Source organism: Belonocnema kinseyi, chromosome 8, assembly GCF_010883055.1.
Source record: "Belonocnema kinseyi isolate 2016_QV_RU_SX_M_011 chromosome 8, B_treatae_v1, whole genome shotgun sequence".
NCBI lineage: Eukaryota > Metazoa > Arthropoda > Insecta > Hymenoptera > Cynipidae > Belonocnema > Belonocnema kinseyi.
In genome coordinates, this window is record NC_046664.1 from 144,401,833 (window position 1) to 144,416,698 (window position 14,866).

General features: G+C 38.9%; 1 protein-coding gene across 1 annotated transcript; it reads right to left on the minus strand.

The window, feature by feature from the left end:
* Positions 1 to 5,219: 5,219 nt before the first annotated feature.
* Positions 5,220 to 6,548, minus strand: LOC117178737. The gene is made up of 3 exons (XM_033370168.1): positions 6,405 to 6,548; positions 5,683 to 5,996; positions 5,220 to 5,442 (listed from the first exon to the last, which is right to left on the minus strand). The coding sequence occupies exons 1-3, from the start codon at positions 6,546 to 6,548 to the stop codon at positions 5,220 to 5,222; spliced, it is 681 nt and encodes a 226-aa protein (XP_033226059.1).
* Between the last annotated feature and the right edge of the window lie 8,318 nt (positions 6,549 to 14,866).

A 14,866-nucleotide genomic window follows, 5' to 3' on the forward strand; every position in this document is an offset into this window, starting at 1 on the left:
AAAATTGCTTACGTAGCTCAGTTTTAAGCAATATTCTGCTTTGCATACTTTGCAAAGCATTTTTTGTCTTTTAATATATTCTTTTGCAGAAGAGTAAACACCCCTCTTCATACACTGATCGCAATAAAAGTGAAACGTTACTTTATCATGTGGCCGATCAAATATATGAGAGAAACTGAAAATTTTTGAATTTTTAAGTTTTATAAATTGTAGAGTTCAAAGATTCAGTTCCAAAAATACAAATCCATGTTATCATTTTAAATGCTTGAAATTGAAGAATCAATCAATGAATTAAATTTTTTTAAATTATAGTATTTTAATCAATATTAAGCTAGAAAAATTGAAACTTTAACGAATAGCTGCATTTTGTCGGAACTTATAAATTAATCATTTTTTAAGCAGAACAACTAAAATCGTAAACGTTTAAAGTTTAAAAGCTCTTTAAAATTTTAACGATTCAAGGATTTCTATTTCAAGCAATTCAGTTTCAAATTATTTACTTTTTAATATTTAGCTTGAAACTAATCGTCTTAAATAAACAGAAAAATTTTGATAAATATTAAATAATAATTCTTTTTCATAATTAGAAAAAATGTCAATTTGATTGGTTTAAAAATGTAATACGCTAGACTGAAACGAGGCTTTTAATTTAATAAATACCTTCAATTATGAATCTATTATAATAAAGTTATATCTTTTAATCGACAATAGATTATAATGCTTCCATCGAAATTTTACATTTTTTAGCGACTAAGGCTGTTTGTAATTTTTAAAGTTAAAATATGGAGATTCTAAAATTTATAAAATTTCCGGTAAAAAAATAATTTCACTGTCATTTCCCGGTTTTTCCCGGTAACAAAAAATTTCCGGTTATTTACCGGTCCAGTGGCTACCCTGTAGTTCATTCATGCATTTTTAGAAAAAAATCTATTAATAACAGAAAATTATAGTAATGATATACTTGAGATACATTTAATTCTCAGACAGATAGAAAATCAAACATCAAACAACCATAAAATATGGAATAAGGGTTAGTACCTCAAATAACAATCGTCTTTCAATTGATTAAACAGAATCGTACTACGAAATTTGTAAGTTTATAAAGTTTCCAAGAAAATAATGGCAATGTGGAAAATTAAATTATTTGGAAAAGAAATATAAAAAAATGTAATTTCAAAAAATCGAAACGCTTCTAATGTGTAATAGTATATTTCTCGAAAACTGTAGTTTTTATTTTTTTTCTATTTGAGAAGGAAAGATTATAATTTTTGTATGAATCATTGCTAGTTTCAAAGGTGGGATAAATTCTATTTAAATATCCAACGAAAAACTTTATTTACTGAAAAATAAAGGTTGAAAACGGTCTCGAAGAATAAGTCACTAAAAAATTTTATCCGTAAACAGAGCGTATCAAGAATATTATGCTGCGCTAGAGAGTTAGAGGAAGCCGCGTCAAACGGTCAAGCAGAAGTCATTGATGTTCTTCCTCAACCTATTAATGATCCAACACCACCAAATCCTCCAGAAGTGGATGGCATAGGTGCTAGGGATAAAGAACATCATGTACCGGATAAATAAAAACCACATCCGGATATAACTAACGATGATGTGGATAGGGAAATCCCAGAAAAACTACATCACCTGGAAAGGAATTCTGGTCATGCTTTAGTAGAGTGCGGATATGTAGAACCAACACTAAGGCATTCTCTGTCCAAAGTGAACATCACAAATGATCTGCGTGCACTAATAACTCATCTCGACAGCAAGGTTTTACCTGCCTATTTGAACCTAGCGCAGACTGCGTTAGAGGTGCAAACTCTTGTATAGTGTGCAGCTGTGGCAAACGTTAGAACGTTGGGCCGGAAAACTAGGCCTGCAAATGCAGTTTTTGTCCCAGCAAGGGATCGAGATCCACCATGGAAGATCAGGTTGAAAATGGATGTCAGCAAAGTAAAGTGCAAATTGGATCGATTAACTCAATATAAAAAAGGAAATAGAACCAGAAAGCTGATAAACCATGTTAGTAAGACCATCCACCCTCGGTACATCGAGACAGTAACACCAGGAATATTGGATAAAATTTGAGAATCTCAACGATAGAGACTTAATGTTCTTACTGCCAAACTGCGTCGATGCAAGAAAAGTAGTGCACGAAGGCAACAAAATCCAAACTTTCAGAGAAATAGAAGAAGGTTCTATCGTGAACTGAAAGTACATCCAAATAACCAGCAAGGCACCGAAGTCCCTTAATTGGAAGATATAACTAACTACTGGCCGCGGGTTTGGGGAAAAATAAACAGATGCGATTTGGACACTGCGTGGTTCAAACTGGAGTAAGCAAGGGCAAGCAATAGCCTTGAAATGCAACGGACAAACATCACAGCTTTAAATGTTTCAGCAATCTTGAAAAGAACAAGTAATTGGGAAGCTCTAGGTCCGGACATGGTGCAAAAATTCTCGTACAAGTACCTGACGAGTGTGCATCTTGCGTTGGCAAGGTGTTTTCAGAAGATCATTGAACACCCAGATCTGATGCCAGACTTTATGCTTCAGGGTACTACGTATATGTTACCAAAAAAACGAGACGCTCAAAGTCCATCTGACTTTCATCCGATAGCCTGTCTTCCAACAATTTAAAGATCTAGTCAAAGATCTAGTCATTGTAGACGCTGTTGCCATGACTCAATCTCCTAAGCATCAAAGGAACATACACATGGCATACATCAACTACAAGAAAGCGTCTCCTTCCGTGCCGCATGACTATTTGCTTGAAGTCTTGAAAATTTACAAAATCTGCCCACGCATTATTTACTTTCTGAACCATGCGATGAGGCTCTGGAGTACAAGAATCAAGTATTTTGATCATGTACAACCAAGGATAACTAGATCAATACGCTTTAGGACGGGTATATTTCAAGGAGACTCCTACAGCGCACTATGGTTCTGTTTAGCGTTGAATCCATTCAGCAAAATACTAAACAGCATGTATCATGGGATTTGAATTCATGATAATGAGGATGGTCATCAAGTGACCCATCTTCTTTACATGGATGACCTGAAGTTGTGCGCTTGTTGAACCCAGAGACTGCAGCAAATGATCGATGTCACACAGCAGTTTTCTAATGATATCCATATGGAGTTCGGACTAGAAAAATGTACAACAGTGCATTTAATCAGAGGGGAATTAAGGACCGCAGAGTTAGAGAACGAGTTCGAAAATGACATGGGGGCAATTGATTCAGTCGTATCATATAAATATCTGGGTATTTTATTCTAAAGGTATTCGATATACGATAGTGAAGACAGGCCTAACGATTTCCTTCACTATGAGACTCAGATTGATTGTGAAGAGTTTTCTCAACTCGGCAAAAAAAATGAGGATGATCAACACATATGCCATTCCTGTCCTCACGTACTCCTTCGGGCTTATAAAATGGTCTAACACCGACCTTGAAAGGTTAAGCAGAATCTTCGCGTAGGAATGACGAAGCACCGAATGCACCACAGAAATTCAGTGATTAAAAAGGTAGTTCTACCACAATATTTAGGGGATAGGGACGTTGTAGATGTCAAAAAACTGCGTGAGTCACAAGTCATACAGTTGCGAGACTGTTTTAACAGTGTTGCGAACGAGCGTAATCGAACAAATATCCTCCATACGATTATTCCCATTCGCCATAAAGTAGCGAAATTATTTGCTACTCATTGAGCGAGGTAGAGGGTTGGTCTTCGCCCTTATCTATTCAAGGAGCATCCACTGCTGTCCAGAGCCGGTACATAACTAACGGTAGTGTGAAAAGGTTTAAAAGTAAGCACGAGGATAGTGTTCATATTAAACTGGTATATTTTATTTTGATAATATAAAATTAATTATCATAAACAAATGTAGTGTGCATGTATTTTATGCGTTTCGTATTCACCCTAACTCGACGGTCTTAGCGTCTGCGATGTATTATAGAGAATAGCGCAAGTCCAATTGGGCCTTTAGAATGCCTTAAAGCTGATTTTTATCGTCTACTTTGCTTTCTGTTACTCTTAAGAAGTTCTACCAAATTAGCGTTAATCGGAAGTTTTAATTTATTTATGAATTTAAAAGTCTAACGACAGAAAAATAAATATACTAGCTAACTGGTCCTCTGGAATGGCTCGAAGTTAACTTGTTTAATTATTACCTTTCTATTCTGTTTTCGTGGTTTTTGAGTTTACATCGGACCCGGCACCCGGACAGAACAAAGTAACAAGAAGAAACTGCGTGACGAGCCAGTGTGCGCTAAACCGACGGACCGCCTAAGTTGTCTCTGTGACAATTAGATGCTTAGTGAGCTTCCTCAGTTACGATTTCGGCTCTTTAATTAGGAAGGGGAAATCGCTTCAACCGCGAGACAGCCCCAGCATACCCTCCGCCTTTGACACCCGTAGGTGTCAAAGGGCGAAAGGTGTCGTGGGCGAAAGATGATCTACGATTGCCGACTTCCCACGGTGTGGAAGTGCTTCGTTGCAAAAAGCGTGCGAAGACAGCGAAGAAGTCCGTCACTTCTTCCTTCTCTCTAATTCGTCGTTTTTTCGAATACATACCTCTGCTTCTACATATGAACACGTTCCAACTCTCTTGCCTATACATGGCATAGAGTTTCACAGATTTGTTCTTGATGAACCTAGTATTGGAGAAGAGTTCAGGTCCATTGGATTTGGAATATCCCCCATTAATTGACAGTAGCCCCAGGCTTATGCAGCTCCTCGCTTTCATCCTGATCGATCACCAAGCCCTAAACAAATATGGGTAATACGATAATAAGATCACAATGTGGATACAGTTTCATTGTCTTATGTTTTGAAGTTTGATTGAGTTTCGAATTTCCCGAATTCATATGACATAATAAATTGTGAACTGTAGGAATCTCGTCCCTATTCTTTATTTACGCCCATTCGCGCTAGTTCGTCTGTCTGTTCGTTACCATAACAGCCCTTGTGTGCTGGTGTATAGCGCCATTTAACGTCTGAATTCTCAGTCATCGTTTTTAATTTCTCGAATTCTCGCCTATTTATCACAGGTCGATTATTGCTTGCCAATCACCTCCTGTCTTCCCAATTTCATCGCCACTTTGTGTGGCCGTCAATAAGATAATAGTTATCCGAATTGATTGTAAGTTTCTTGATACCAGCGTTCGTGGCCTGTTTGATAGCTTTTAACGCACCTCAATTTCGGCATAATTGTTTGTTTATCTGTTCTTTTCTCTTTTTGAAACGTATAGTGTGGGACCATGGTTAAACCAAACACCCACCCCTTCTTTCAGCCCGTCCTTGCTCGTTCGAAGGCTGGACCCGTCGGGAAAAACTTGGTGATATCCTTGTGGATTGACCAGGAATCCTTCCTCCGAGACCAACAAGGGTCCTCCTAGTGACAAATGCGCCGGTTTAACTTTATCGGCAAGCTGAATGAACCTAAGCAAATTATCGTTCTCAAGAATTACATTATCTCGCTCCGTTCGTCCCGCGATTCGGTAAGGCCAATAATAATAAGGATCGAATTTATTTTTTCTTACCTCCATTTGTACGCCCACAAGGTCGCCTACGTCAGCGTCTCCGGGGGGGGGGGGGGGGGATGTCCTTGTCTGCCGGCCGAAAACGAGCTCGAAAGGCATGAAGTTTGTTCCTTCGTGGATCGATATATTATAAGCGAACAGCGCATATGGAAGGAGCCGATCCCAGTCGTCATAATCGCCAACATACTGCCTAATGTATGCTTCTGGGACGGCATGGCTCCTTGCTAAGGCCCCGTTTGTCTGTGGTCTATATCCCGAGGTTGTAACTTGTTTAATTTGAAAGATTTTTGAGAGCTTCCGCATGAGCTTGCTGACGAACGTTTTGCCTTGGTCTGTCAAAATGCATCTTGGCGCTCCATACACAGAGTGCAGGTTCATTGCTAACTCCTGCGCTATGGTAGCTGCATCTACGTTAGGTATCGCAACTCCAATGCAATATTTACTCAGGTTATCCTGTATTATAAGAATGTGGTGATTCCCACCATGTCAAGAGAAACCTTGTCGAAGGTATCCAAAGGTGTGTCCGTGATTAACATCGGCTCACGAGTACGTGCACGTATGAGCTTCTGTTCAGCGTAGTTCCGACACCTTCGGATATATTCAGTAACTTCATCCCGTAATTTTTGTCAGGTATACCGCTTCCTGATTCTACGATACGTTTTCGTGGCGCCTTTATGTCCTCCGATCAGACTATTATGAAACTCGGCGATAATTTTTGACCAAATGTCCTCCAGCGGAATTTTAATTTTGCAATAACAAACCGTATTTTTATTCCTGTGTTGGCGCAGACGTTAACCAGCTTGTCAGTAAAGACGCTCCTCGTCAGGCTATCGCACATATCTCCATAGCGCGCTAATGTACAATATTGTCACGCAAGCATGTGAGTGATTCGCGACTGCTCTGTAGTATGGAGGCCTGCATTTCTAAGTCGGAAATGTTGGTAGTCACGGAGTCATCAGAATTTTGGCTGCCATCCCGATGATCGGCGATGTGTATGTAATGCATCGTTAATCCCAATCCCATACCGTATCTTTATGGGTTGGTTTTTGGATTGGAAGCTACTTTTGTAGGCGACATCATAGTGGGAGTAGGCAAATACAATCGAATGGGTTGCTGACGTACACCTTCGCTTGCTGATATTTCCTTTCCAACAAGATTATTTCCACACTCCCTGGTGGGGACTCGCACATCACTAGATAGGAGATAGGGCATTGAGCGTGCTTTCGGACGGTATGTTGGGAAGGGGGTAGAAAACCTTAGTTTACGGGTTGTACATGAGCCTGACTTCGATTCATTATTTGCCTCATCAACGTTAGTTAGCTCCCCTGCTATTGGAGGACTTCAGGGGTTACGATGTCCTCCAGGGTCTGTGGCTATAAGTTCGGCGATCTCGCTGATTTCCCGCAATACGCGATCGATTCTTGTTTCTGTGTCGTTGACAGATTCCGTTTCGCCTAAATCCTCAGAGCTATCGAATACTGGCGGTTCGTCAAACCCTTCTCGATCCCAATAATAAGATTGATATTCCGCCCGAGACTGTTCAAATTTGGAAAAGGAGTTTCGAATATCGTTTTGTGTTGGTCTCTCGACTAGGCTACTTTCTTTATTAGTGTCTATAGGGGGGTTTATATGAACCGAAATTTGGTTCGGGCCGCTTATCATTGTCCGAACTTTTAATGCGGCAGACGTTTCGGAATCACCCCTTTTGCATCGAAAAGCCGAGGAGTAGGTGCGCTTTTGGATGTACTTAGTTATTTATGTGTGGTTGCTGGGATTTCCAGGCTGGGTAACATGCTGTAACGTCGCCGACAGACTGGAATGTCCGATTCTGACTCAGCCGCATTAGTTACCTCGGATTCTGAGTTGGAGGAATTCGAATCGGCCTCCTTATAATTCACCTCTCGCCGATTCTGAGCTTATCGCGCCCTTAGCCTTTTTGCAATCGTGTTTCCTTTCGGGCCAGGTTCAAACGTCAACTGGGTCTTTGAAGATTTGCGTCTTTCAGCAATTCCAGCATTTCCTCTGCAGCAGGTTTGCTAGAAAATATACGCAGAAGAGGACCTTGAACCCTGGTTTCTGCCATTGTGGGGATTCTCGACGTTCCCTTCGGCCCCCGGTTTTGTTTGAGCTTCACCCTTGCTTCATGCTTTCGCTCGAGTGACTCTCATTTGCGGAAATTCTTCAGGGCGTATATCACGGCCAGACATTCTCTTTCTGTCTTTGTATAGTTCCGTTCATGTATAGACAGGGCTCTGGAGAAATACGCTATGGATTGGTCTATCCCGTCTACTTCTTGCGTGAGTACAGCGCTGACTGCCATCTCGGAAGCATCCGTCGTTAATTTAAAGATTTTTTCATAGTCTGGGTATTGTAAAATAGGACTTGAACACAAAATCTTTCTTAATTTATGGAAAGAGGATCTTTGTGGTCGACCTCAGTGAAATGATGTATTTTTTTACATCAGTCGAACAGGAGCCTTGCTATCTTAGAAAAGTTCTTAACGACACGTCGGTAATACTCGGCTACTGACAGAAACGCCCTAACCGACCGAACTGTACGAGAGATAGGAAAATCTCTAATAGCTGTTAATTTTTTAGGATCGGGTCGAACCCCATGTCGACTGACAACATGCCCTAGGTAGACAACCTCGGTTCTCAGCAACTCGCATTTGTCATTTTGCAACACGATATTGGCATCGCGCAACTTGGCGAACAATCTGGCGATTGTTTTATCGTGTTCATCGAGTTTCTCGGAAAAGACTGTAATGTCGTCAAGGTAAACCAGTAATTCCGTAACCTGTAGGCCAGAGAATACTCGATCCATCAGACGCTGAAAGGTGGCGGGGGCATTTTTTATCCCCATTGTCAACCTCTTACACTGGAAGTGCCCATATCTTGTCGAGAATGCTGTTTTGGGTTGGTCCTCGCAAGCAGTTTTCACTTGATGAAATCTTGAGGCTACGTCAAAAACATAAATGTGTGGGGCATTCCCTAGCCGGTCTAGAATATCGATTATATTTGAGAGGGGGTAGGAATCCCCCACTGACTTATCGTTCAAGGCGTGGAAATCAATTACCGTTCGCCATCTTTTGTTCCCATATTTATCGGTTTTCTTTGGGATGATCATCAAGGGCGAGTTATACAGCGATATTGGTTCAATGATAAGATCGTCATTAATCATTTTTCTTACCAATTCTTCTGCAATTTTCTTGTTATCCTGCGGCTGCAGATACTGTTTATGCTTAACAGGCTTATCATCAACTGTCAGAATATGATGTTTTACCATATTAGTGATTGGCAGTTTATCTCCTGCAGTAGAAATCGGTCGTGTCCACTAGTCACCCATTTTTTTATGTATGGCAGTTCTTTTGGATTGACATGATCCGTCCGTATTTTTCTTAAGATGGTTTCGATCCTTTCTGCGAGATTGAGCGGCACAGCCGGGATATCGGAACTGTCTTCTTCGCTAGAAAAGGTTACATATTCGAACGATATCAATTCTTTCGTAGGAATATTAATGTCCACGTCAGATTGTGTAGTATTGATCGCCAATACGTGGCATTGGCCGTGTTCACTACGAACAACCGCATTCCCTATAAAAAGTCCCGGTTTCGTATCCAGCAATGGGAGGTTCCCTTCTGTCAATTTTGCATCCAATATCGGTATTGTTATACATTGCCTAGTTCTGGCCCGGATTGTTAAAATCCGGGGAACAGGCTTTACTTCTGGTTCTAACTCATTCCGCGATTGTTTTTAATATTTTGATTTTTGTATTTAATGCAATTATTTTCAAAACTTTTAGTTAAAACGGTGTTTTCGGCATTTGTGGGGTTTTTGAGCATAGAAATGCACTACAAAAAAAGACCCCAAAAGAAAGAAGACCCCAGAATCGAAATTGTAAAAATACTGATGCAACGTCCAAATTTTGAAAAATTGCTGTAATTCGAATTTCAATTCTTGAGCCTCATCCACATATGTTCTAGTAAACTGTTATGTTTAAAAAGCACTCAAACGATCAGAAAAACGTCTAAACTACAAGTTACCAAGATAATTGCAAACATTTTTTGAAATTTTGGCATACCATATAGAATATACATTACACTGAGCATATTCAACAGGCCCAAAAAAGTCCTTACTGTATTTTCGTAATTTGTACAAAGAAAACAGTGAGCTGATTTTAAATATATATGGTAGAAAACTGGATAAGGACCATTTGGTTATTTTGATTCTCATATTTTTAAATTAAATTATAGGGATGGAATTTTGAGGTGAGAGATCGCATTTAACGCACTATTTTCCTTGTCTTCTCTTTAAATAAACTTAAAAAATTTAAAAAGCACAATTTAGTATAAAAAAGTATTTTGCCCAATTCCAAAAATATGAGTCGTTTGATTTTATCTCGAATTTTTGTCCCTAATGAGGATGTTAGAATAACTGGGCGAGGTTAAACGACAATGAGACAATCACATGAACCGTGATCAACTTTTATTGAAATAGAACTGATGAGTTTACGAACATAGAGCGAAAAGTCATCATGACGGTGGCTGAGCTTCTACTGACTCGCTTATGGGATTCGCTCAGGAGAACTAAAAAGTGGTGGCAGGATTCTGCCTCTTTGCGCAAGCGCATATGAAATAGTACCTAGACTCGAACAGTTTAAATTATAAGAAATATCAAACCTGACACTTCCCCTCGAGTCGAGTGGTACTCCAAAAAAATCATGTTAATATAAAATAAAATACAAATTACATGCTTATTCTTCTCAGTCCGGTCGAAGTCACACAATACTCATGTTTAATTCGAAGAAGTCCTTTTGTAAGAAAATCAGTGACTTGATCTTCACTTCAAACGTGTTTCACTGAGAATAGATTCTTACTTAACACGTCCCTAATAAAGTGGTGGCGAATGTCTATATGTTTCGATCTCGCATGAAACGTTGGATTTTCACGCCAAAGAAAGACAACTCCTGTTGTCACAAAGGTTAGTGAGATCACCGTAGCTGACAAATCCGAGTTCCTGTACTAGTCGTTAAAGATATATGGCCTACATGACAGATTCGGCCATGGCCATGTATTCGGCCTTCGTGATAGAAAGTGCTACTGTCCTCTGTTTACTTGAGTCCCATGAGATAGGTCCTCCGCCGAATAGGAACAGGTATCCTGATTGAGACTTGCGATCTTCGATACAGCCCCCCCAGTCTGCGTCTACAAATCATTGGATTGGTCCTGATGTCTTTTTATAGACAATCCATACGTCGACGGTTCCCTTTAGGTAACGCAACACGCGTTTCACCGCCTTCCAGTGCTCCGTTCCGTCACAGTTGTTAAGCTGTCCTAGTCTGCTAACTGAATAGGCGATGTCACGGCGAGTCGTCACTGACAAATAAGTAAGGGCTCCGATGAGCTCACAGTATCTGGGTTTGAGTTCATCTTCGCTGGGATTTTCATGTTTCTTCAGTTTTGTCCCTGGATCGACTGGAGTGGCGGCAGGTTTATAATCGGTCATGCCGAACGTTTGGAGAAGTTCCCGTATGTATCCTTGCTGCCCCATTGAAACTTCACTATCAGATTGTTTAAACTCGACTTCCAAGCATTAGCTTTCTCGGCCTAAGTCCTTTACTTCGAAATCAGCAGACAATTTTCTTCTCAATTCATCGATTGCTTTTTCATCTCGGGATGCGACGAGAATGCCATCTACATATACAGCTATCATGATTATGTCTTCCCCTGTTCCAGATTGAAAAAGGCATGCAATACGTTACGCCACTGCAATAGCGTTACGCCATTTCTGAGCATCTGATCCTGTCATCGCTTTCTTTATTGGTATTTCCGACATGAAGGTGTACTCTTCATCTCCAGTCGTTTCATCTTCTTCTGGAACGGGGGATAGATTCCTTTTATGTAGAGTACTGCTTTGTAATCCTGTTCTACTACCGACTCTAGTGGTCTTGTTATCCAAAACAGTTTTGGATCTACTCCCTTTTGGTCGTCCTGGTTTTTGTTTTACTTTTAGGTACCTCTTCTGTTGAAAAGTTTTCGACTTCATAGTTGATTTTGTTTTCGTTGTCAAGTGGGTCACTTTCATCCTCTGGTCCAGGCTGTGCAATCTCCTGATGATCGAACCCTCGAAAGTCTTCCTTTTGATCTATGTTCTGCTCGATTTCTTCTTCTGCTGGTGACCAATTATGTTCAATTTCAACGAAACGACGACTTTCCTCTGGGGTTTGATCTGGCGATGAAAAATTTATTTGAGTTTCAGCCGCTGTCTTCAGATTAGAACTCAAATCTTCCGCGAATTTCATGTCACGACTGATCGTCGACTGGTCTAATTCTCTGTTGACGTCTTCCCGTCCATTATCAGATTGATTCGACTGAACTTCTTTACCTTTTTGCCTTTCCACCAGGACTATATATTCTTGTGTTGAATTAAATGCTTCCTCCTTCGATTTTAGGAACCTAACCTCACACCACTTGAAGTAATCATCGATGAATTCGATTTAATATTTCACCCATCCAAGTGCGGTTACTCTCGACGGACCCCACACATCCGTGTGTATTGTTTGCAACAATTCTGATCACCGTTTTGACTCTTTCGGAAAAGGGGCTCTTGACATCTTCCCCTTGAGACAAATGTCACAGTCTATCTTTGTGAACGCACTTGTCAGTTGCACACCTATGACGATGCCTCTTCGCATAGCATCAGAAACATCCTTTACGTTCGTGTGACCGAACCGTTCTATGTAATACTTCGAGCGAGGCTTTATTCGATTGTGCATTTGAAACCGCGCACGCTCTTTCACTGATTTCTTCTACGTAGTACAAGTCTCCGATTCTGTTAACGTCAAGTTCAGTATTTCCCTTATTATTGATAACCTCCGCTAAGCTTTTTTTAAATAAAACACTGTAACCAAGGTCAGTTGTTTTTGCTACTGATAAGAGATTGGTTCTCAAATCAGGCGCGTGTACGTAGAGATTCGAGTGTTGGTAAATTGTCTCTATACAATTTTAAAATAAAAAACGTTTTTCGACCCATTCGTGTGATACTATATTATTTGTAGAATCCTTACAAGTTTACATTTCTCCTGCTGAAAAGAATAAAATAGGAAAGATATTATAGGTTAGAAATTTTAGTTTTGCGAATAACTAAAAATGTATTCAATGAACCGCACTAACCTTAATTTTTATACGATAAGGAGCTTCTCATAAGCAGTAAATTCACATTTCCACTTGCACTATACAGGCACGTATTTTTTCAATGTTTGTAAATTAACCTAAAGAACTGCTAAAAATGTATAGTTTCGATCAGTCAACAATGTACAAAAGTATAGTAGCGTTAATAGTGGCATATAAGGGAAAAAAAGGTTATCTTACATGAAAAGTTATCCGGCATGAAAAGTCGGCGTCTTTTCTGTAATTTTTGCTATTTCCGCGATTTCAAAGCAAAAAAAGATATTATTAATTTCTTTCCGGTCTCTTTGTAGTGTTCCATTATAAGTGATTATAATAAACGTTTGATATGGATGAGAGACATGCGTTACTATTGCAGTGCGGCACACAAGCGTCGTGGAGAGTTCCAGTAAGTGCTGTACATCGCTTTGACGAAAAAAGCACAATAATCTCTAACCTTATAAATTCGATTTCGAGGGTGGAGATTTATTGTACGGAGCAATAAGCCTTACGGCAAGTAAGTATATAATATACACATGTAAGATTGAATTGGCTTGAAGGTTTAAATAAAGTGTACTGCAACCTTTCTCTTAAGAAATTATCGGCGAATTTCTGCTTTTGTAATCAGAGCTGTAAGTAGCCCTTTTTACACACGTAGCGGGTTAGTAATTTTGCGTTTCTCCCCCCTCCCCCACATATATACCCACAGAAAGAAAATTATGCCACAAGGCCAATATTTAAAAAATTTTAAGGCATAAATTGTAATATTTTGTTTTGAAATAAAAAAATTAATCGATTTCGTTTTATTTGTGTGTTTGTATCCAGTACGGAAACAATTCCCAATTACGGCATTGCTTGTATTCTCATTTTAAACTTCTACAATTTCACAATGTTTTCGCATTGATAGCTAGGATGATCTAATTGTAGATACAAATAGAACAATAAAATATTAAACATCTTTACATATGTTTCTGTTAAGAGTAAATAAAATATGATTATAAAAGGGTTTATATTTAGCTATTTTCTTTCAAGTAGTTTCCTGTGTCAAAAAACCGTATGAATTAGAAGGAAGGGTCACATGGCATACGGGCGTAAGTTTCAAATCCCGAATTTCACAGGAGAAATAAGAACTGTCTAAATTTCACGCAATTAATTTTAAATTACAAAATTTAAAAAAAAATTAAAATAAATTTCACGCAAATGAGTTTAAATAAATTTTTTTTTTTAAATAACAATCCTGAAAGAAGCATCTATCTCCGAGAAAACCTTTGTTAAATGAACTGTGCGCCCCTGAAAATTCTGACTTTGATACAAAAAGAGTTGCATACATTTTTTATTTTTTAACTTAGAAAGACAAGAAAGTACCTTCGAGCTAATTGGTTAGCTCTACTGAAGCGCGAAAAGAGCGCTGTAAGAAAACCTTGTGCGAGAAAGGCCTTTTAAAATATCGACGCGTCACAAAAAACTAAAATTTTCACACCAAAAAAGTTCCGTAACTGTTTTACTTTCGAATTGAGGCAAAAAAACAAAAAACACTTTTGACTCTATTGAATGTTGAAAAGAACAGGCAAAAAATTAAATTACTTCATAGAAAAAATAACAACGCATTTTACAAATTTGGCACTTGCGCCCTATGCAGTGTGACCCTTCAAATATTTACTGAGTTTACAAGAAGACAACATCGTCACATATTCACCAATTGCGAGTTTTTTCAGGTAATTCTAGAGAGCTCGATGAATTGTAGAATCATCAAAAAGACCACGAAGACCTACGCAGAGGTTCATAGTACCACCTGCCAATACAACAGACACCGAACCTGACAATTTAAATTTCATTTCATTAGAAGCCTCATTAACATTTATGCATGTTCAGACTCTAATGATAAAATATCTTTAAAATATTCAAAAAAATCTAACCATGCAAATGATTATGTTTTCCATTGAAATCGTGAAAAAAGGAAACACTTCGAAAATTAAACAATTTTACTTGGACGACTTTTATGAAAACCTATCGAATATAAATAATCTGCGATTGAATACTATTATTTATGTTCCATGGAGATATTTTACTGCTTATTAAATTAACGATTTTTATAAGAAAAGTATTAGAGAATTGTGCAACCATAACAGTTTTTAACATAAGACGGTGATTTTTACTG